The following is a 23688-nucleotide window of genomic DNA, read 5'->3' as shown; positions in this document are numbered from 1 at the left end:
AGAAAAAGAGGAAAACCAGCTAACTTTGTGGAAGTTGGGAGCCGTCCTTGATCCGTTTCAGAAGCGTCTGCTGGGGCAGTCATTTGAGGACTACCGACCTCTGTTCATGTTCGTAACCGACAATGTAGATTCCCTTAATGACGAGTTCAACCAGTATTTGCTGGAAGCGAGCCCCACAAACCCAGCTGTCGAACTAATCGAGTATTGGCATGACTCTACTTCTCGCTACCCAAAGCTTGCAAATGCTGCACTGACATTGTTGTGCCTAGCTAATGGTAGCTGTGATGTGGAGAGAACTTTCTCCCCGCTGAGATATGTTCAACGACCGGACAAATCTCGAATGGAGACTGACATGTTGCGCATGCAGATGATAATGTATGTCAACAAGGACGTGTAAGAAATCGATGACCAGATTTTCGAGAATAAAATGTGTAATTTCTAAGAGTCAATGTTTACTGATTGATTCATTTTCAAACACCACTGATTCATTTTCAAACAAACACAAAATTTCGGGTCGTATACTGTTTTGCTATAATACTCTGGTGTCTGTCCCAATTACCACTTGAAACACCGCATTTAACGTGTTATACTTAAAAAGCCCGTGATACGTTTTGATATGCTCAGTGTAAGTTCTGATAAGTACAACCGTATATTTAACCTGAAAAAACCCGAAGTAAAGAATGGTTTCGCAAAAAAACCAATTTTTTCCCGAATATCAGTTTGAAAAATACCGCCCGATTTTTACCCCTCGAATTTGAAAAAATATAAAACCCGAAAACGAACAACCCTAGATATATATAGCTCGCCTTTAATGATATGGATAGCATGAGCAGTGTTGTCTAGTTGGTTAGCGCACTGCCCAGAGAAGTGGCAGGGCGCTGGTTCGAATCCCCAGTCGGGGCTTTAGAACTTCTTTCGTTTATTTGTTTGTGCCTTTACTTATATATATATATATATATATATATATATATATATACACATATATATATAAAAAGTAAAACTAGTGTTTTTTTGCACGTTTGTCCACCTCTTTTTCTACCGTATATATATATATATATATAAATTGTTACCACATATGTAATTTAGGTATGTGCAACTGTGTAGCGGGGAACAGGGTGGTGGCAGAAGAAGAGGACGTTAGGTTGGTGGCAAGAGCGCGCTGGTGCGCGTTCACTGCTGTATACCGCCCAGTCGACCGTTACATCAGTATTGAATAAACTCCTCTCGTAGACGTAACAGAGTGGTGGAGGTGCTGTTCGAGTGCTTATCGATGAGGTTCGAGTGCTTATCTATGGTGTACCAACAATGGCCACGGTGGACACAGGTGCAACCGTGTCAGTGATGAGCGAGACAGAGAACAAGAGCCAACACCCGATCCTGGGCCAGCTGTTCTTATTCTATCTTCGTTCTTCTCTTCTTTGCTCTAGCTACCCGCACGCCGAAGTGCCAGCGTCTTTCTTGGTCATGACACTCGGCCATGACTGCGCGCGCGTGGAGCTGGCGGCAAAGTTTTTGGTGGGCGGGCTTGGCTGCATCGTGGTGATCAGTCCGGACCACAATGCAACATGGAGCGACGGTCTGGGGGAACCGTCTCTGGTGGATGGCACTGGCTGCCTCGAGCTGGTCGCTCTTTTGCACACCACGATGTCTCTTGAAAAAGTGCTGTGGACTCAGGCGGCCGGCACTGGCTGCTCTGTTGCGGCAGACGCTCTCGGCCATGCTGTGATTTGGTCGGGGTATCTGCCAGAAGTATATCTGACTGTCGATACTGGCTGCATCTCAGAGGTCGGCCTCGGCCACGCTGGAACTGAGTGCCAGAGTCTGCCACAAGTCTATTGGGAGGTCGAGACTGGCTGCATCGTTTTGTTCGGTCTCGGCCATGCAGAGGCTCTCTGTGGGAAGCAGCCAAACATGCATCTGACAGCGCGCTTTGGACGGGCCGCAAAATCAGCGGCTGACGTAAAATGCCGGATGAGGGTTGCCGAAGGCGTATCCCGAAAGACGCGCTAGGTGCCTTGACTGGCGTCGAGAGTGGGTACGCAACTTCTGTGATGTGTGGCAGAAAACATAATTCACGGCCAGTCTTGCAATCTGCGGCAGGACATTCTGTGAGGCTGTCATCATATTGGCTGCGTCTGTGGGGTCCCTCTCGTGGACGCGATGACTCGCCTTGCGGGGCTGTCGAACACTCTGGTCGGTGACCATGGCTATCTCGTAGTGGTCGCAGCACGCTTAGCAGGCAATTCCGTTGGTACAGTTTGGGGCCCTGGTCTTCATTGCCGTTGGCGTTCTGGACAGGCTGCGATGCCCGGGCATCATGATTTGACGCAGGAGCCTGTGCGCCGCCATCTCTGTCTCTGCTTGTTACAGAGGGTCCAGCTACCCTGTGCCCCTCTGTATCTCCCCCCATGAAAGACGACGGGGTGACCGATGGCTGACACGAATTTGGGTCCGGTACCAGCGACGAGTCTGGAAGCTCATGTGGAGAAATGGAGTGCTCAGCTGGAGCCTCGAGATGAAATCCTTCTTGAACTCCATCCTCGGTACCGGTCAGGTTGGACTGGGTGGTGGAAGGGAGATCGGAGAGTGTCCGGCCGAAAGCAGCTATGAGCTTGGAGCTCTACTCCACCCAGGACTGCTGCTTGAAGCCTTCATACCGGTGCCACGCCGCTGCACCTTCCCGAAGACGGTCTACAGCCATGGTCTATTTCTGAGATTCCGTCCAGGCCTCGCGCATTGCTATCGCGTTGACGGTTGCCACCCAGCTGTCGGCATCGTTTTGGACCCCGTGGAATTCCGGTAGTTCACAGACGGCTGGTGATTGTGAGGTGGCAGGTGGCAACGCAGAGATCACCGACGCGAAGCAGTCGAGCTGGTGTGAGAGCTCGATCAGAGAAGACCGAAGCTCCCTGCGTTGCTTCGGTGTGCTTGCCTCAAGGTCGTATGAGGCAGCTACATCCAACACTGCGTTAATGTCACACAATGCTGGCAACATTGTAGGAGCTCGCTCGGCGATCAACACTGTCAGTTTGTTAGTCTCGGCGCGGAGCAGTGCGATGGTACGCCGCAGCTCCACGGCACTGTCGCACGAGGCTTCTGAACCGCTTTGGCTCGCCTTCGTGAAGTAAGTGGTTCTAGTAGTACTCACGGTGGTGACACGCACGTCCAAGGAAGCATGAACAGCGTTTCTTGGCGGCTTATGTGTTGGAAGAGTACCGGGCAGGGAATGCAGGCCGTGGGAAACTTGAACAGCATTCCCAAAGGACAGGAGCCCGTGCGTATTACAGCCGCGTAGTGGTAGCATAGCGTCCATTGGGTGATGCCCTGGTACCACGGAGGAGGCATGGACACCGTCCACTGATGGTCCGATAAGCAGATGAAACGGCGGTCGGGTTGTTGACTCCATCGCCAAAGAAGCGTGAACGGCGTTCCTGGATGGATAAGCCCACACTGCCGACAAACCACGAAGACACGTACCAGTGGCTTCCCGCAGAGGGTTCACTTGTCGGCTTGCGCTGATGGCAGAATCCATAGCCAAGGACGCGTGGACGGCGTTCCTTGTGTGCTGCAGCCGCCGAGGAGGCCTTGACGCCGTCCCCGAACGGTGGTGGCAGTGGCGGCAGGTGAACAGCTGCCGAGGAGGCCTTGACGCTGTCCTCAAGCGACGCTTATCACGGCTGTCCTGGATGACGAAGCCGGGACGTAAGACTTCTTCTTCGTCGACTGTGCCATCGTGATGAGTGAGACAGAGAACAAGAGACAACACCCGATCCTGGGCCAGCTGTTCTTATTCTGTCTTCGTTGTAACATTGTACTGATGTAACGGTCCAGTTGACCGTTACATCAGTACTGAATAAACCCTTCTCGTAGACATAACAGAGTGGTAGAGGTGCTGTTCGAGTGCTTATCGATGAGGTTCGAGTGCTTATCTATAGTGTACCAACAATGGCCTTAGTGGACACAGGTGCAACCGTGTCAGTGATGAGTTTAGTTTTCATCCACCTCCTTGGACGAAAAGTTATGTTTCGTCGGGACCGTCCTGATACGTTTCGTAAAGTGAGTGGAGAGGTATTACAATCTGTTTGTGTCTACACTGTAGCTGTTAATTTGGCGTGCCAGAACTTTGTTGCAGAGTTTGCTGTTCTCCCTCATACTACACGTGACGTCATTCTGGGAGTCGATTTCTTGAAGCTATGTGGTGCCACTTTCGATTGTCGCACAGGACAAATTACAGTAGATTCCGATATCCCAGTTGCGTTTATAGAAAACTCGCCCTGTCAGGAAGGTGCTCTTTGCGTGTCCGTGGACACAACTGTGTCGCCGTTGTCTGCGAATGTGTCCCTGTTGTCTGTTCACCTGCAAGCGAGAAAACATTTGACGCAACTGTGGAGCCCGTGCATCTCAGTTGCATAAAGAAGACAGTTTTAATACCCTACTGCACGCTATCGGTTGTGCAAGGGCATACTGGTTTATGGGTGATTAACTGCTCTGACGAACCAACAGTGCTGCTGGAGGATCTGAAACTTGTAGAGATTCGTGAACACCAAGTATTCTCGCTTGCCATCCTTGCAGAAAGCAGCGATTCCCCGGATAAGACACGTTGAGATAATCTGCAAGCCAGAGACACCACTATTATGGCTATGATTGACAAGTCACTCAGCACCAAACAACATAATGAACTGGCGAGTATTTTGCGCAAACATGCCGGTATTTTCGATTTCGCTCAGCACGGTCCATCATCATTCCCTGCTTCTCGTATAAAGCACAGAATCGACATGACATCTCACAGACCTCTCCGACAGAAACCGTATCGTGTATCGCCTTCAGAATGCGCAGTAATCAATGAACAAGTTTGCGAGATGCTCAAGAAGAATGTAATTCAAGAATCATGTAGTCCGTGCGCCGCTCCAGTAATTCAAGTGAAGAAGGATGGGACATGGCGATTTTGTGTTGACTACCGCCGTCTCAACGTCATCACTAAAAAAGACGTATACCCACTTCCGTGGATTGATGATGCTATCAACTGTCTATCATCGGCGTCTTACTTTTCGTCTGTAGATTTGAGGTCAGGCTACTGGCAGATTCCAATGCACGAGGAAGACAAGGAAAAAACGGCATTTGTTACAACAAATGGACTATTTGAATTCAATGTGATGCTGTTTAGACTCTGCAACGCACCTCCAACTTTTGAGCGCATTAGGGACAACATTCTGCAAGGATTGAAGTAGGACGTGTGTATGTGTTACTTGAACGACGGTGTAATTTTTGGGCACACCTTTTGTGAGCACAACACACGCCTTGGCCTCGTGCTAGACTGCCTAAGCAAAGCTCGCTTGGTGCTCAACTCAAAGAAATGTCGTTTTGGAGAGCGCCAAACACTCGTCCTTGGACACTTAGTAGACAAAGAAGGCATACGACCGGATCCCGCCAAGACGGCCGCAGTGGAAGCATTTAAGCAATCTCACTCGATGAAAGAACTGCACAGCTTTTTGGGGCTTTGTTCCTATTTTCGCCAATTCATTCCAGGCTTTGCCAATATCGCATACCCACTCACGTGTCTGCTTTAGAAAGAAGCGCAGTTTGACTGGACCCCTGAATGTGAGTCTGCTTTTTTGGAGTGGAAGTTTCTTTTGACGTCTCATCCGATTCTTCGACACTTCAATCCTCTTGCTCCCACTGAGCTTCACACAGACGCCAGCGGTATTGGTGTAGGTGCTGTCCTGGTTCAAAGCTTGGATAATCAAGAACACGTCGTAGCGTATGCAAGTCGCTCGCTCAGCAAGTCTGAGCGTAACTACACTGTCACAGAGCAAGAATGCCTTGCAGTAGTCTTCGCAGAGCAGCGCTTCCGGTCCTACCTGTACGGACGCCCCTTTACCGCCATGACAGACCATCATTCTCTCTGCTGGTTGGTCAATCTGCGTGACCCATCTGGTCGGCTGGCATGCTGGGCACTGTTTACAAGAATATGACTTCACGGTTTCCTCTAAAAGTGGCCGACGTCACGCTTACGCAGATTGTCTTTCGCGACTACCGCTTCCAATGACGGAATGTGACGCAGACAACTTCGACACCTACATCACATCACTGGACCAACCATTTCCCGATGCCAAGACCTTTAAGAATGAGCAACAAAGGGACAGCACCATACAGCAACTTCTTGCTACCAAACCAAAATTATCGCCTGCACACTTCTGCATCTGAGACGAGCTAGTTTTCAAAAAGAGCTACACCAGCACTGGCTCACGATATCTTCTGGTGGTTCCGAAGAGTCTTCGCGTTTATGTCTTACAGGCTATGTATGATGACCCGACATCCAGTCATCTAAGCACAGCGAAAACTCTTCGCCGTTTTCAAGAAAGATTCTACTGGCCCAAAATGCACCAGACGACGGAACAATACGTGTCTAGCTGTAATGAGTGTCAACGTCATAAGTTCCCAACAAGTCCTCCTCCATGGCGATTACATCCGGTGCCACCCCCTAGAGCTCCATTCGAGCAAATCGGGATTGACCTCCTTGGGCCCTTTCCCCGGTCTTCTGATGGAAATCGCTGGATAGTCGTCTGCACCGACCATTTAACACGGTACTGCTAGACAGCTGCCATACCATCGGCAACTGCAGCCGATGTGTCTTTCTTCATGCTACGTTTTGTAATTCTTCGACATGGACCTTCCAAAATTGTAATCAGTGACCGTGGCCGACAATTCACAGCAGACCTGGTGGAAGAGATGCTTCGTGTCTGTGCATCAAGGTTTCGGCACTCTACACCATATTCATTTATTTATTCATAGTACCTCAAAGGTCCTATATGGGACATTACATGAGGGGTGGGCGAATGAAAAAACTGGCAGGTCAGGTTAGGTGTCGTGATTTGAAAGATGGTCTTCAATGGCAGCTTTGAATTGAGCAATGTGGGTGATGAGGGCGATATCGGATGGAGGGGCATTCCATTCTCCGGTAGTATGCAGGAAAAATGAACGTTGGTAGGTGGCCGTATGTACACGTGGTAGATACACAGCATTTTGGTACGAGTGGCGAGAGGAACGATGTGCAGGAATGATGATTTGATTTCCTGGAGGCAGCGAATGGAAAAACCTAAAAAATAATATTAGACGAGCAGTCTTGTGGCAAGAAGAAAGTGAGGGGAGGCAGAGTTGAGATTTTAGGGTGGATACACTTGACCTGTAAGAATAATCGGAAAGAACGAACCTGGCAGCGCGGTTCTGGACTGATTCGAGGGAATTGATTATATTAACCTTGTGATTTTCATAAATAGCAGAGGCATATTCTAGTTTGGATCGAATCAATGTTTTATATGCAAGTCGTTTGACTTTAGGGGTTGCTGATGATAGGTTACGGCCCATATGATGGGCCCTAGACAGATCACTAGATATATGTACTCCTAGGTATTTAAATGTCTTGTTGGGTTAATGTGTTGTTGTTGAGAGAGTAAGAAGAAGCTACATAGTTACGGCGACGATGAAAGGACACGTGAGAGCACTTACTGACGTAGCGGGACATGTACCATTGGTTGCACCACGCCTGGATTTTAAGAAGGTCATCCTGGCGAAAGGAAGAGTCTATGGAGTTTGTTATTGGACGATACAGAACACAGTCATCTACAAAAAGGCGTATATTAGATGATACAACAACAAGTAGGTCATTAATATAAATGAGAAAGCGTAGCGGTCCAAGTACGGAGCTTTGGGGCACACCAGATAAAACAGGGGATAGAGACGAGGAAAGTGAGTTGGTGGAAACAAATTGAAGGCGATCGGTCCAGAATTCACGTATCCAATTAACTGTATCATCCCGAAATGAACGGTCTAACTGAATGAACGAACAGAACTCTCTTGAACATGCTGTCTATGTATGTCGCATCAGATCACAAGGACTGGGACAGTATTCTACCTTTTATCACATATGCATTCAACACCGCACTGCATGAAACTACCGGCTACAGTACTTTCTTTCTTCTATATGCTCGACCACCTCGTCATACCCTGAATACCATCTTCCCGTGTTTGGACCATCATGATCGCTGCATATCTGAGATCATCTGTCGGGCAGAAAAAGCTAAACACTTTGCTTATTTGCGTCCTCTTGCTTCCGCTCGAATGCACATTTTGACCACCGGCACCGACACGTGACATACAATCGCGGCGACCTAGTGTTGCTGTGGACACCAACTAGAAAAGGCGGTTGTGCGAGAAACTTCTAGCGCAATATGCGGGATATCTTATTCTAAACCGTATCAGTGATTTAGTTAACCGCATAGCGCGTCTCCATTCGAACGGCCGACGGTCTGCAAAAACTGAACTTGCCCATGTTGCACGTTTGAAGCGCTTTATTCTTCGAGAGACTGTTTGACTCGCCCTGTGGGCTTCGTCTGCGCGGAGGGAAATGTTACCACATATGTAATTTAGGTATGCGCACCTGTGTAGTGGGGAACAGGGTGGTGGCAAAAGAAGAGGACGTTCGTTGGTGGCAAGAGCTCGCTCGTGCGCGTTCACTGCTGCATACCGTTCAGTCGACCATTACGTCGGCTCTGAATAAACCCCCCTCGTAGACGTAACAATATATATATATATATATATATATATATATATATATATATATATATATATATATAGGTATGGGATATGGCACAACGGGAGCGTTTTCAACAAGGATAAATATATTTATTTCCCAACAGTTTCGGGAGGGGTCCTCCCTTCATCAGGGGATGAGTTATACTAACATGAACTTCCAAACTTCGTTGCTGCCACATCCCTCTCGCCTTGGAAGATGTTTGCGAGAGTGAGAGAGAACTACAAAAAAGGAAGAAAGAAAAAAAGACGAAAAGAACCAAAGGAAAAAAAAGAAAAAAAGAAAGTAAAAAAGAAGAAGAACCACTGTCGACACTGAGAACAAAACCAAAGGTCCGTGTACGTCCACATCCGGTTCCAATCCCGTGCTGGTCAGTTCTCGGCGTGTGTCGAGCCACCCAAGATTGTCGCCGCGGTGGCGGGAGGGGTCCGTGACAGCGTGCGTAAGGAAAGGGTTTCCCCTTAATGGGTCGATCGGCTCTCTTTCATCTTCATCCATTTCCCTTCAATGGTCATCAAGTGGTAGGCGAACAGAACCGCTTTGTATGTGCATGTGAAAAAAAGAAAAAAAGGAGAAAAAAAAAAGAAAGGACAGTGTACACGTACGAGTCACTCTTAAAAAACAAGCATGTTCTCCAGCTATCAATCTTTGTCACCAATTTCCTCCTGGCTTACTTCTCGAAGGCAGGAGAGTCTTCTGCGGTCCTCGTTGATGCCGGCTACTAATGTTCGAAATTTGAAAATAAAATATGCCTCACGCTCTTTACACTCGCGTCTGTTTGAGAAATCGGACTGCAAAAGAGTTGTTGATATTTTCAAAACTGTGGTTTGGCAGGCGCAGATGTCCAAATAAAAGTAGCTTCGGCAGTGAAGTGGCGTGGTACCAGTGATTATTGAGCCGCAGCCGAAATGGCGTGTCTGTTTGGCCGATATATTCTTGTCTGCAGATGTTTCAATGTAGCATGTATATTACGTTGCTAGAGTCACAATTAAGACTTTCAGTTATGCAGAATTTTAAATCCGAGAAGTTCGCTTTGGATTCACGTGTTGTGAACACCTGTGGGCATACCTTGCATCGAGCTTTTCCGCAGGGATGGCACCCTGATTGAATTTCGGGGGTGTTTGTTTTTGCTCTGACAAGAATGTCCTTCAGATTTTTATCCCCCAAAAATAAACACCTCCAAAATTCAATCAGGGTGCCATCCCTGGGACGCTCCATGATAGTCACATTAATTGGGCTAAATGCCATGCTCAGAAGAAAAATATGCATTTATTTTGACCTTGCTGAATTATGTTATACTATAAATACAATTGAAGCGACTTACGAGCATAAAAAAAACATTAGCACACAAGGAGACGAGAAGTTCAACTTGGTCCTCGTGAGTTAGCAGCAGATCCTTCATCGTCGTTGTCACTCTCAATGTGTCGGCAGCTTTCTACATCCAATGAAAATTCTCGTCATCAAGATAATTTTTTTCAACACCACTGTTGAAAGCAATCTGAGAATTCCCTATGCCGAACGGCTTCGAACACTTCGAAAGACCTTTGGAGAACATTTTGCGCACCAGTCAATATTCAAATTGCTCACAGTGTGCTGCCATCTATTAAAGACAAGCCGCACTGGTCAATTTGTTATCGCATTCTGCGAACAGGATTCATTCCCTGCATTATCACTAGCGAATGCTAGTAAAATGAGATCAGGTGAACCTATGTGGCTATAGATAACCTCGTGAAGCCGTTATGTGCACTCTGCGGGCTATCATCAAAAGCGCAAGTTGCCATGTATTTTCACGTGTGTCTCGCAAGAACGAGTCAGATTTGTGATGTCATGGAGGGACAAGTTTATTCACTGATGCAGGAAACATGCGAAGTCGTAACGAATGCCTTAAAAACAATGGAGTGTCTGCTTACTGACCATTCTTGAGAGGGGACGCTCCTGAATTTCGCTTGGCAGCGCGGCAGTCTATGAACATTGCGATTTTTTTTTAATGCCAGCCAGATGTGCCCAAGCCAGCCGTTCACCATCCTCTCCTCTTTCCCTTTTCGGCTCTCACCCATCTCCTAGCCTTCGCGTGTGCTTTGCTGTCACTGGGGAGAGAACATGGCTTTAGTGCCCCTAAAATAACTCCAATATTTTTTGTTTGAACTTTTCAAGTGACCACGCACATCATCTGTAGAATGCTGTCGCGATAAATGGTTTTACATGGGGCAGAGCTACGAGTCGCCGGCGTGCCACAAATACGAAGAAACAATCCCTTCTTCTGTACAGGCCTTTCAGGCCTCCGCGTGACGCGCCGTTCAAATATCCACGCTAGGCACAGATATGTTGTGATTGGTCGAGTAGAGCCTCTGACTTCCAGTTAGTCTGCAAGCAGCTGTCCGTGCTGCTCGTTGTTAGTCGTGTTGCCCGCGTGCATGCTTACGAGTTCATCGTGTTGGCGACCCTTTGAAGGCATGCGCGCAATGCAGGATACATATGGGCACGATTCATATAAGCACGGGTGAGAATGGCTGGCATGGTTTGCCAACAAACATTCAGTTGCATGCCCTGTGAGATAAGGAGGGGCACGGGAGGGGTGCTCGGCGAGAGGCCAAGGCGTCCTTGGATAAGGATACCATGGCAGCAGAGAAGAGAGCAAAAGGAGGCATCATCGTGGTTTTGATAATCAAACACATCTAACCGCGCCATTACGGCACCGTTTCGAAAAATTCTCACAGCTTCATGTTCGTCGTACACTCTGCACAATTTTCCTACCACAACTGAATTTCGACCTCTAGGTAGTTTATGGGCTTTTTAAAAGAACCCATCATGTGGTGCCTCATGAAGGCAATCGTACAAAGTAATTTTTTGTTCAGTTGTGTACAGATCCCAGGGGTGACGTCTTGCAATCCTCGTGTCCACAATCTTAGCAGTTACGCTGGCTCTGTAAGAGACACGATGTTTGTTTGAGATAGCACTTTTTTTTTTTGTGGCATTACCTGGGCAACTGATGGGGATGCATCACTGGGACGCTGCTGCATCAAGATCGCTTTGAGGTGGCATTTGCTTAGAGCCACAAAGTTGGAGCACGAAGGAACAAAGAAGCATAACTTTGGACAGGAAAACACATCTATTGCATTTTCGTGAGGAAAGCACTCAGACACATGTGTGACGCAAGCAGCCTACCTTGAGTGCCTCGATGCGCTCGTTCAGCTCCACTTCTTTCGCGCGCACTGATGCTCTCTAGCCCTACCCATCACGTGGCATTGCATCACGACCACTCCCTGCACTAAAGCAGACTGACGGCTCTCGTAAAGGAGCACGCATATACGCTGGCATTGAATGAAATGAACAAGGAGTTGCATTAACCAGCCGTCCGTTTCGCCCTCTCAATGGGCAGTTGCTTTTTTATAGAGAAGGTAAAATCAAGTGTGTTTGTTGCCTTGGTGTGAGTGCATGCACGGTATTTTATTTCTTGCCTGTTTGTTTCTCTTATGATCACGCATTAAAATCTGATTAAAGCAATGACTTACATTTTTATATATGGGCTGGATGCTATTTCTGAATAAACTCGATAGCGCCTTGTCATGTGTTTTTCACGAGTATCGATTTCTTTTTAGTGCTTCATCATTGTGCACGTACGCACTATGTTCGTACACCTTTGCTTGTTGTTGACCTTGCGAAACATATCTCAGGTAATATTTTCTTGTCCTTTACTTTCAGAAGAGTCTGCGGGTGAAGTGAAACTGCCCAAAAGTGAAACCGTGGTTGTTGTGGGCGCCTCACCACAGCGCGGTCACCTGCTCGTCGAATACAAGGGGCAGACTTACCATGTGCCATACCAGTTCCTTGAGCTCAAGCCATCCCAGCCTAGCAATCCAGGCAGCATCAGTGGGCCTCCTGCATCCCGAGTCAACATATAAATTTTCCTGAGGAGCAGAACTACTTAGAGCGGTGGTGCTCACTCTGACAAATTACACTGAAGACTGTCGTGTCATAACATTCTGGTTTCATCAGTGGAACTGTGCCTAGCTCGTTACTTGCTCACCTGCCAGCTAAAGTTCAGTTTGATACTTATTAACCACATTGCTATCCGAGATTATCAGCCGAACAACAGTAGGAGGCTCATTGGAAACTGTTTCCTCCACACTGATTCTCAAGTGTAGAGCATTTATTGTAGGTGCTGTTTGTGTCAGCCACTATCCGCTTGCTGTTACACGGTGTTGTAATGCAGTTGCTGATCCTGTTCTCTTTCGGATGAGCAGTTTTGAGTGCCTTCCATCAGCATCAATGCCACAGTGATGCCTGGACCTAAAGGTGTCAATATTGATGAAAGGACCTCATTTCTGCCAAGTTCAGCAGCATCACCAGTTGTCTACAAGACTGTATACGAACATGAGAATTGTTGCCTTATGAGCATCACTATAAGGCAATTAATAATGTGCATCATCATCAGCATCATTAGATTGACCTGCTTTATGTAAACTCCATGGTGAAGGCCGCTCCGAATGATCTCTAATTTATCCCATCTTGAGCGAACTGATTCCATTTTATGACTGGGAACTTCATGGTTTCTCCATTTTATCTATCTCACTGTATTCACTTAAGCTCCATCCTTCAGTGTCCATTTTGTCATTACCAGCAGCCATCTGTCCGTGACCTGCCTTGCCAGGTATACTGGCGGCTCCTCCTCCTTGTTCAGTATTTCCTATTCTGCTCTCGTTTAGTCCCCATGTGGAGCTCTTATTAAATTTCTCTGTTAATTATCACACACAGTGGCTGTATATTTGCTTTTTTTCCTGCGATGCTAAAGTGCCTGTCCATAAAAGCTCCAGTTCATCTTTATTTTTTGGTGAATTTGAATAGGCTCCCTACTTAGTAAACATACTCTTGTATAGCGGGGATGCCACTTTATAGAGAGGTTTCCAGTTGTGAACTCTCGCGATACTAATAATCATTACCTTTGTTTCCATAGTAATGGTAATGTTTGCCCTACTTTAGCATTTTCTCAGTTTAGGCCTCCGGTCATTTTTTTTATCCGCAGTCCCCATTGGTGTCATCTACAAATCGTAGGCTGGCGAGATATTTTCCGTAAGCACTTATTCCTGTTTCTGCCCAGTTTGGATGTTTCAACACTTTCAAGCATGCATTGAATAAAGTTGGGGAAATAATATCTTCTTCTATGCTCACTACGGGAAGATCACTTATAACTATACAAATAAAAGCTTTCAGTCTCTCTCTGACCGCTTTCTGTTTCACAAGTACTAGATTCTTTTTCTGGTAGCTGTACAATCTTTGTAGATGGTGGCTAGGACATTCATATCTTTCAAGTACTCCTTGGTCACTTCATGCTTCCGTGAATAACCTTTGGAATTTCTAGTGAGTCAAATGTATCTATTCAGTATATGGAAGCTGAATAGAAGGCCTGGTTGTATTTAGCAGATATCTGAATTTTGCGATTGATTACATGGTTTTTATCTATCGTAGAGTATCCTTTCCTGATACCTGCTTGTTCTGAAAGTCTGTTGAGATTGTGCTCCAATTATCTTGTATGCAGTTATCTTCGTAAATATTAGTATACAATACTGAAATTAAGTTGATGGGTCTATTATTCTTGAAGTCTCCTAAATCTTCCTATGATTTCAGCTCAGTGGCACATATGTTTTGAGACATTCACTTTAACAGGGTATCACAAGTTTCTTAAATATAAAACACGCTCACCTCTTGCTCAACCGACTGCATACCGTCCTCTTCAGCATTTTTGCATTGGGCATGTTGGCTTGTGACCTTGTAACCTCAGTTAAGTGTAGTCTTCTATAGCTTTACTTTATCGGGTTCTTGATGTAGTCTAGCTTGCTGTAGTTTTTCTTAGCCTGAAAACCACTTGTGAAGTGCATAAAAAGAATGTCACTTCACTTGATAGAGCCTTGCATAGAACGTTTCCAGGTTCAGATTCCAGTGGTGAGCTGTTCGACTCAAGACATTATTATCATTCTCCGCAGCTTCTCATGTTCAACTGCTGCTATGGTCAGTTGTTCAGTGGCTGGGAGTGTCTGTGGTTAAGTCCTGAGGTTCATTTGTGATCTTTTAGAAGAAAAACCCTAATGGAAGACGAACTTAGGCGATACGAGAACACGGGACTGACAATACTAAGCTACGTTTATCTAAGCATTATTTGGGAAGCGGTTGCCAGATACTGTGCCAAAGAGGCCATATGTGATGGAGTTGTAGCAGGAGGACCTTGGGCTTCTTTGCCAGCCCACATGTCACTTACAAAGTTGGGGCGTGTATTGCTGCCAAAATGTGATTGGACAAATTTATTGCGCCATCTCAGTTTAAAAAAAGTTCACAGGAATGCAAGAAGACTGCAGTTTCCAAGAGCAGCCGTGGTCGTCCCTCGCCACACTCTGCTCCGGCCCGGAGATAGCTGAGAGGCCAAGGGCAGAGCTATCTTCTCAACCAGAGAGGGCCAGAGATGGCACCACGGTAACCATAGCTCAGGAGGGCTATTATGCCGCTTCATGCGTGGTCGTTTCGGGGCCAGGGACGCCGCTCGAAGTAAATGAAAAGAGCAAACACTGTCTCTGCTCTATAACGAGCAAAAAAATAAATAAATGAACAAAAGCATTGAACAAATAATGCAGAATTCTGATGATACAGCCGCAGATATCAGTGAAAAATGATCAATTCACTGCCCCTATGTTCCGCAATAGGCGCTTGCTTCAACATTAGGACACGTGGCATCGTGCATATATTCTTTGCAGGAACAAAAATAACCTATTAGCTATAGTATTACTGCAGAAAAACAAACAGTCAATATGTGTCGCAGCGGTCACGTTTGATGTACGCTACATCATAGAGGCACATGCACTGTGTGGGTCAGTACGCGTTAAACAACATCACGTTGGCGAAATCTCTGGAGCCCTACTACAGCGTACGTGATTCCAGCTCATAAAACCCTGGATATTCTTATTAACAAGTGCAGAAATCTCACGGGGAGAAGACAGCACACGCAGGCAGGGATGGTTCATAGAAAATTACCAACTCAGGGTGAGGATGAACTCAAAAACAGCACATTTTGTTACAGTGATGTAGAGATGCATTTTATTGTGGTGATCTAGAGGTGACCAGCTGGCACACAAACGGGTTGGGCTGAATCGCCTGACAAGCATTTCAATATCATTGATGTTGCGAGGGAGTTGGGTGTATTGAATAGGCATAAGTTTGCCCGACTGAGCTAGAATTACAGTCAGTTGTTCGACAAGTTCCCCACTCTTTCAAAGATGACGCGGCTGGGAACAGTAGCATAGCAGAATTAGCTCGCGCCAGTTGCGGAATCATTTGGCTTAGTAGCTGCCTTACTTGTAATGAAAACTTCACAAAACATGATTGTTCTCAGCCCGTCAACCTCAACCTTGTGTTAAGCTCAGGTTATTGTTGGGAAAGGCACTATCGTTCTCAAAAACTATATTGATCAAACTTGTGGGTAATACCGTATCTGCTATTGCTTCGAATTCTGTGGCATCAGATGCCACATGGTTTTGTTTATTTGTCTCACAGACCACGCCACATGCCTGCTAGGTCGCCATTGGCATAAGTTTTTGAAGTATGGTAGTATTTTCCAGTTTGAGGCAGCGCGTTTGCTTGCTGGAGGGCGTGAACGATCCACAGGGGCTTTCCTTTTTTTTTTCGGTGAGCACAGCAGTCGAAAAACCTTGTCGGTACGGCCTCTTTAGCATAAGATGCCTTTCGTGGTGCACTCGTCATTTGTAAACTGCTTTCCACCTCTTCATTGTGTACCTTGGCTCGAAGAGCTTCGCGCAGACATGATCAGTCAACTGCAGCATGCGGTCCTTGCGCGGAAGCATATGGCGCCATACCTTGAGGCGGTTCGCTTCTCACCAGGCAGTGAAAAGTGGCACTTTTTGAGTGCAGTTCTTGTCATCAGATTCGTACCGTGGCCCAGAACACTTCTTGCCCATTTCATGGCTTGCTCACAAGAATAGGATAGCCTATCATCACACGAAAAGAATAAAGCAAAAGCAAAAGGTTGTGGCAACTGCTGTGGCTAGAAGGTGTCTGTTCACCACTATTGCACAATAGGAGCCCACGCGTCCAGTTGTCAGCAACGCAGGCTTTGAGCCTCGTGACTAATACTGCCATTTTGTGGCGTGAAGAAGCGGAAGAGCCAAAGTTCGACGCAGTGCGTGGCTGGCTCTATCGGTCCACCTGTATTTCTGGCACTGTGTTCTCAATTGAAGTGCTTCGAAGACTTCTGTCCACTCAACTCCGAAGTACCGGCACTCAGCGTGCATATACTGCAAGTGTTTAATTGATGGGGCAGAACAGCCAGTATGCTTGAACTGTCATATCAATGTACTTGTAGACCATGCCACGAGAAGTGGCTGCTTTCTTATGATGTTATTCAATTGGCATTCATTATTCAGTTATTGAAGGAACATAGTAAAGCTATAATAAAGCAAGGCAGTGTTTCCCCATGTCACTGTGCAATTCTCTAACACACTTTGAGCTTGAGGGGAACTGCCTTTTATGCCTTGGAAGATTCAAGGTACAAGCAACAGCACTGCCATTCATAAAAGTGTGTTGTAAATATAAATGTCTTGGGAGCATGAGAGGTTGGGAACTGAGCAGTATGCTTGAGAACACATTCATTGTTTACAGAGCTGTATAGATGATCCTCCCTCAGCACAACAGACTGTTTTAAGAAAAGTGTCTGAAAGGCTGAGAACTAGAGTAAAATATAATGTTCCCTGGCTTCTTTCATAATTGCTTTTTTTTTGTGACAGTGCATATCTTTGGATTACCAGATACTTCAAATATGACAGTAATTATGATCCTCCCTCAGCACAACAGACTGTTTTAAGAAAAGTGTCTGAAAGGCTGAGAACTAGAATAAAATATAATGTTCCCTGGCTTCTTTCATAATTGCTTTTTTTTTGTGACAGTGCATATCTTTGGATTACCAGATACTTCAAATATGACAGTAATTAAACAAATTAAGTTAGCGCCCTTCATTAGTACAGCTCACTATTGTGGTCTAGTAGTCATGTTTTTCGACTGCTGTCCCACAAGTCACGGGATTGAATTCTGCCGCGTTGGCTGCATTTGCGATACAGGCGAAAATGCTCAAGGCCTGTGCATTATCTTTAGGAGCATGTTAAAGAATTTCACATGGCCGAAATTTCCGAAGCCCTTTATAAGGTGTCCTTCACAATTATATCATGGTTTGAAAACGTTAAAAGCCACAAATGATTATTATTTATGTCACTTAGTGAAGAGAGGCGGTCGGGGTGTATTCTAGAATTGAAGCCCTTCCTGTGAAGATCCTATTACCAATTAGAAATTTCGAGAAAGTGGCATTTCCCAGTTATTCCGGTGCAAAGAAATTCAGCCAATTTAAGTGGTGAAATCGAAACTGAAGCGCAAATGAGTGCAACAAGGATCATGCGAAGGACTATAGTAGTGTTTTTCATTTTGTATTGATAAATGCACACCGTGCATGCTTGCGTGCTTTAATCGCAAGCATGGCCTGCACAAAGAGAAGCTTAATTTCGCTCATCCTAGAATTCTCAGAGGAATATGGCACTTGCCCTCTTCCTTGTTAAATGCGAAGCATTTCTTAGCAAACTTTGGCCACTTTGAGCGTATCTATCTATCTATCTATCTATCTATCTATCTATCTATCTATCTATCTATCTATCTATCTATCTATCTATCTATCTATCTATCTATCTATCTATCTATCTATCTATCTATCTAATCTAGCTGCTTACGTTTGGGGGCTCTCGTGGCCACGCCCTTAATTTGGCAAGAACCAAAATTAGTATGGGAAGGTGAGATGGTTTGACGAATATGACGCGCTGGTCAAGACATGAATGATTGCACAATCCTCTCACGTACTTCATCAAACAATTCACGCCAGACAGTGGCACATACCCACAGGCGGGTATGTGCCACTGGTTAGCGGGTATGTGCCACAGGTGATTGACACTTGGTATCTAGGCAGCAACGACAAGAACACACATGGGCAATTGTAGTGCGTGAACAATACCCGACATCGATGGCGTCAACCCAACTAAGGCATAGAATAAATCTCAGTGTTAAGAAAAACCGGACATAGGCAGATTTTACTTTCCCCACCCCCTCGCGAATGCAAATAATAAATTTTAGGGTCCCAACACGAATCGAACCGAAGAATTCTGCGAGACAGTCAAGCATTCTACCACAGAGCTACATCAGGTCTCGGAACTACTATTTCAAATAGACGCTAATTTTGGTGAAACATCAGTAGTGGTTGCAGTGCTGCCTACCGAATTTTACAAACATTACATATGTACTCCTTTGATACAGCCATCACATCGAGTTGACATCGATTGTGGTTAGGTGCCATGTGCTGAAGTTCATTTATGTAGCAGTGTCTAGGGCCAGCATCTTCGCCATCTTTGCAAGCACAGCGCTTCATATCAGCTTCTGGTGTTGCTAATACGCATGTTCTAGTTAGCATCGTTGCGCAGGTGCAAACATCTGCAGGTCTTTAGCATGTGTCTGTACGTGCAACATTTGCACACATATTTAGCGTCATTTTATTGCGTGTCACTCAATTAGAAAAATGCAACATGGTCACATTCCCTCCGCATGCTTCGCATAAAGTCGATTCCCAGGAAGGTGGGATCTGCCGAATTTTTTTGGTTTCGTATCGCTGGCAAAATTTGTCAGATTTTACCGCTATGTTAAAATTACCCAGAAATCCTTAAGCGGAAACAAGTGCTTCCCAAGAACAACTCAAAAGTGTCCTATTTGCCACCACTGCTTGCTTCCGCCACTTTAAAAATAAACTGATAAACTCTTTTATTATTACCGTAACTTACGCCTCTAGTCTTGTTCAAATGCCTGACTCCATGCACAAAAAAAATGAATTTTGAAGGCAGGGTTGAAATGTTACATTTTCCTTACCTTTAAAAATTTTTGAAGATATCGCCAAACACACCCTGAGCATATATGTGTGAAATTATTTTTTCTAACACAGTGTTATCTTTGTCCCGCAGGAGCAGCTATGGTGGAAGTGCTACAGTTGTTACAATATCTCCTACATAGACTATGAAAATTCTAAACTGCAGTGCAGAACAATGCTGCAGTGATGTATTTCTTTTGTAAGTCGGTCGTCACGAATGACAAAAGAAGTTGCAGGCAGCTATTGTTTGGTGAAGGATGCAGCCTGTTTTACAGTTAGTTCTATACAGTGTTGTTCGAGGTGTGTAGGTTCATTAACATGCTCCTAACCGATCATGTTACCTGTGCATGTAATTTTGTTCTGTAAATTGCGACAAACAATACTCGGGTTATTTCATCCCACAAGGAGTCTCAACATGATACCATTGGCTCCCTGTTTTCCTGTAAAAAGTATTAGCTACGGTAATGGAGCAATTATTGGGGGAGTAACAGCTCCCACTTTATTAACGTCACACTGACCAGGTTGTCATATGTCCATGTGTGTCAGAAGTTCCGAAATGTTCATCGCTTTCAAAACCATCTCATTAGCGTTTTGAGTACATGTTCTCAAATGCAGCTCAACATCAATTGATTACAAACAATCACTGTGGCTGAAAATACTGAAGCAAGTGAAGGCTTGTGTGTATACATGTGGTCATTCACAGTTGGCAGAATCTTCTAAACTTCATTGCTAAACAGGGGAAAAAAATTGGACATAGACAGGGGACTAATCAACCAGAACAGCTAGCAGTCAGCAGTAGTCCTGTGTCTTCTTCTCCGCATTTTTTTTTTTGGCGCTCATGAATGCCAACCAAGTGTCTCGCATGCTTCTAACTTAGATTCACGCCTTCAATGCTGCCGTATGGTAATGAAGTCCTGCACACTAAACATTTCTTAAGAAATGTCTGCCTATCACTAACCATTCCCTATTCATTCAAAAAGAACTATTTCATTGATGAATAGCAGTCAAAACATTTCCAATGAAGTGGAAAGGTTTTACTGAAGCGAAGAGAGGGTACTCTCTGCATGCGGATCTGTGTCATCAGTGTCTTCATTTTGTATGATAATGTCAATGTCATTATAGGATACTACAAGTATCAAAGGGGTGCTAGCTTATTCTTCAAAGGTTACTTCAATAACTTCCAGTGCTGCTTAGACAATATGATATCTGGTGCACTGCATTTGTTCATAGAGCAACAGAATTTTCTAAACAAGGTCCCCAAACCGAGAATGAGAAGCCTGGACACTGAATGTGCTCAATCAGTTCTGTAAAATTGAACTAGGTGGCAGCGAAAGCTAGGACAGCAAAACCTGAAGCTCATTTTTTCATAGAAGGCTGCTTCAAGCTGTCGATTATTTTGTCCTTGTGATACAGATTGTTAGTGTACTGATAAGTTCAACTACCAGATCAACCGACTCTTGCACAAAGGTTTTGTCAACTCTGAAGCTTTCCTATACAAATCTGTAAACAGGGGTTGTGTCTAAATGTCGGCTCGACACCACGCCCGTTTACAAGCTTTTCATCGCAAGCTACTACCTTCCCCTTGCTACCGTTTTTTTTTTCCTATACAAAATTTCATACGAATTTCTTTGTAGGCTTGTGCTACGAACAGGGCAGGCTGCCAAAATTTCCCGTTCAGAATCATCAAAGGAATTTCAAAGGTGTTTGATAATACTAGAGTCTTGGCTGAAAGTATAATTAATTATGCACAATTTTCAGATAGCTTTTTATCTTACTAGCTTCATGATCATGAACTCGATGCAACGAATTTTATATAATGGAATATTGGTTAAAATGAAGCATACGATGGATAAGGTTTTAAAAGATAGTCTTAGAGTTGTACCTTCATAACGAAGTTTTCTGATATAACAAACTTATTTGTGTGTAAGTTGTAACTTCGTTATTATCAGGCTTAAGTTTAATTTCAAGATACATTATATTCTTTTTTTTTTTACATAGTTGCATATCTGATTTCTTTCTGCATTCTACACGTAATAAAACGTTCACGGGCAAAATGTGTGATGAGAGTGCCAAAATATTTGTTTAATATCAGAAGTGAAACCATGTTCCTGTTCGATGAAGCGGCACACTATTCAACCAACTGGCACCATACGCCTTTAAGCCGTCCAATGTCATGTTATGCATTGTCACTCATCTGTTGTCACAGTCCTCGTAACTCATTCCCTGTTGTATTTCACACAGTTTTGTGAAAGGTCGTACATGAGTCTTCTAACAGTTTCAAAATTGAGAGCAAACACACTACACATTCACGCACACACACACCTAGGCAGTTTGTTAATGCAGCCTAATATGTTTCAGATTGAAGGGATTAAGGCACTTGTGCGATTACACGGCATTACTAAGTGTCTTTTCTCGAGCCACAAGTGCAGAAACCATCTTATGTACAAGTCAAACGATAAGCGTATAAAATGAGACCGAAGGTACAATGTTTAGAAAATATAAACTGCACGTTGCTAAGCGCATGTTGCTGTCTCATGGCACAATCAAATTAATGCCACCCTCAACGTCTCTGTTTCTACGGCACTTACCTGGTCAACGAACCTGCATTTCAAAAGCAACAAACCTAGCCATTTTATCTTCACTTCTAAATTTATCACAGTGGTTTAGAGTGAAACTCGCTCACTAGGTTATGTTGATTCCAGCACTATGCAGTTTTGTCAATACAAAATAATTTAAATCAGTAAAATTATACCATGCTCTTTAATGTAATCAAGTACAGTGCCCTGGGTCATAGATACAAAAATCGTTCATGACTGCATCATTCGTCAAATAATTTGATGCTAGTAAAGTATGATGCTACTGAAAGCAATACACATCTCTACTAGCACCTGTTCACTGCACAGATAACTTACCATGCTGCTCCGGTCTATCTTATTTTTTTGTGAGTAATATAAATTTAGGCTTTATACACTAATTGTTTTCAGCTTGCTTCTTATTGATGGCATGCTTTCTTGTAGTAAATTATTTACACAATGTCAAATATTCTTGGCTCATCTCAGGGATTGGAGATGTTGCTTTTATGTAAAGAGTGCCGATTGGCAGGGTGAAATTTTATTGCAATAGCTTGAACTCATTCTCAAGTTATTGCTGTCAAGTTGGTCGACTCGGCAAGTAGGCTGTGCCAAAGTTCCTTTGCATATGACCACATTAGGCACGCATGTTGTGGCAACTTATTGTGAGAGACAGTTAACACTCCTGTCATTTGTATAGACATGCTGTCTTGTCTCATTGTATGAACGGGTATCTTACATTGCAGTTCGTGTCTTCATGTTGACCCGCAAAAAAATGAAGGGTGATCTTGCCAACATTGTGCGTGTTGAAACCTACCAATAAATGTCGTATTGTGACCCATTGTTCTATTATTTCTAAAACCACAAAAAGGAAATTAGCTATAGTATGTGGAAGAAAAATTCAAGCGTAATAGAAATGCAGTCAGCACCAAAGTGTTTTTCTTGCATCATATATATTTACAAAGTACTTGCACCCTTGACTGAGCCTACATATATCCAGCGACTCCGCTATGGGTAACCCCTTGCTTTTGTTGGGACTAATTTAGTAAGTAAATGAGTCCACCATTAACCGATGAGGTAGTGTTAAGTCCGTAGATTGATGCCAGCAGCATAGCATTCTTGGAAGCCACTGTACTGGATGCATGTTTTTAGAGTTACCCCAGCGTATCAAGATAATCATCTTATCATCGTCATTCATCACTCTTTCGCTCCCTTGTCACCCTTCCCCAGTGTAGAGTAGCAGGCCAGAGCAAGGCCGACATTTCTCTCAATAAATTCTCTCTCTAAACTAGTGAGGTTGACCTAAAACGCCTTCGAATAGGCGCTCGCAACTCTCGCGGGAAGAACAAAGGTAAAGGAGCAAAAGTTATTTATGCTGCTAGTATTCTTTTTGGAACTATGCAAATTAAGTATTTCTTTATTCCTACAAGATCTGTGCTTATGTTTTGTATGGATTCACAATTACCGCATATTTATTGAAAGGTCCCAGATCTTTTCTTTCTGGAAACAGGGTTGTCAGGTCGACATGATTAAATATAGCCAAGAAATTTAAAACATTAGCCAAAAAGTAGCCAACT

General features: G+C 44.6%; 1 protein-coding gene across 6 annotated transcripts in view; it reads left to right on the top strand.

The window, feature by feature from the left end:
• dachs (unconventional myosin-IXb-like dachs) overlaps positions 1-22948 on the top strand; it is a 512416-nt gene extending 489468 nt beyond the window's left edge. For all 6 annotated transcript variants that reach the window (XM_075883315.1, XM_075883314.1, XM_075883320.1 and 3 more), the window contains one exon: positions 12293-22948. In XM_075883315.1, the coding sequence (XP_075739430.1) occupies positions 12293-12492 (200 nt within the window). In that variant the 3' untranslated portion in view covers positions 12493-22948. The remainder of the gene's footprint in view (positions 1-12292) is intronic.
• The last annotated feature ends 740 nt before the right edge of the window (positions 22949-23688 follow it).

This window comes from Rhipicephalus microplus, unplaced genomic scaffold (genome assembly GCF_043290135.1).
Source record: "Rhipicephalus microplus isolate Deutch F79 unplaced genomic scaffold, USDA_Rmic scaffold_16, whole genome shotgun sequence".
NCBI lineage: Eukaryota > Metazoa > Arthropoda > Arachnida > Ixodida > Ixodidae > Rhipicephalus > Rhipicephalus microplus.
This window is presented reverse-complemented; position numbering and strand designations above follow the sequence as displayed.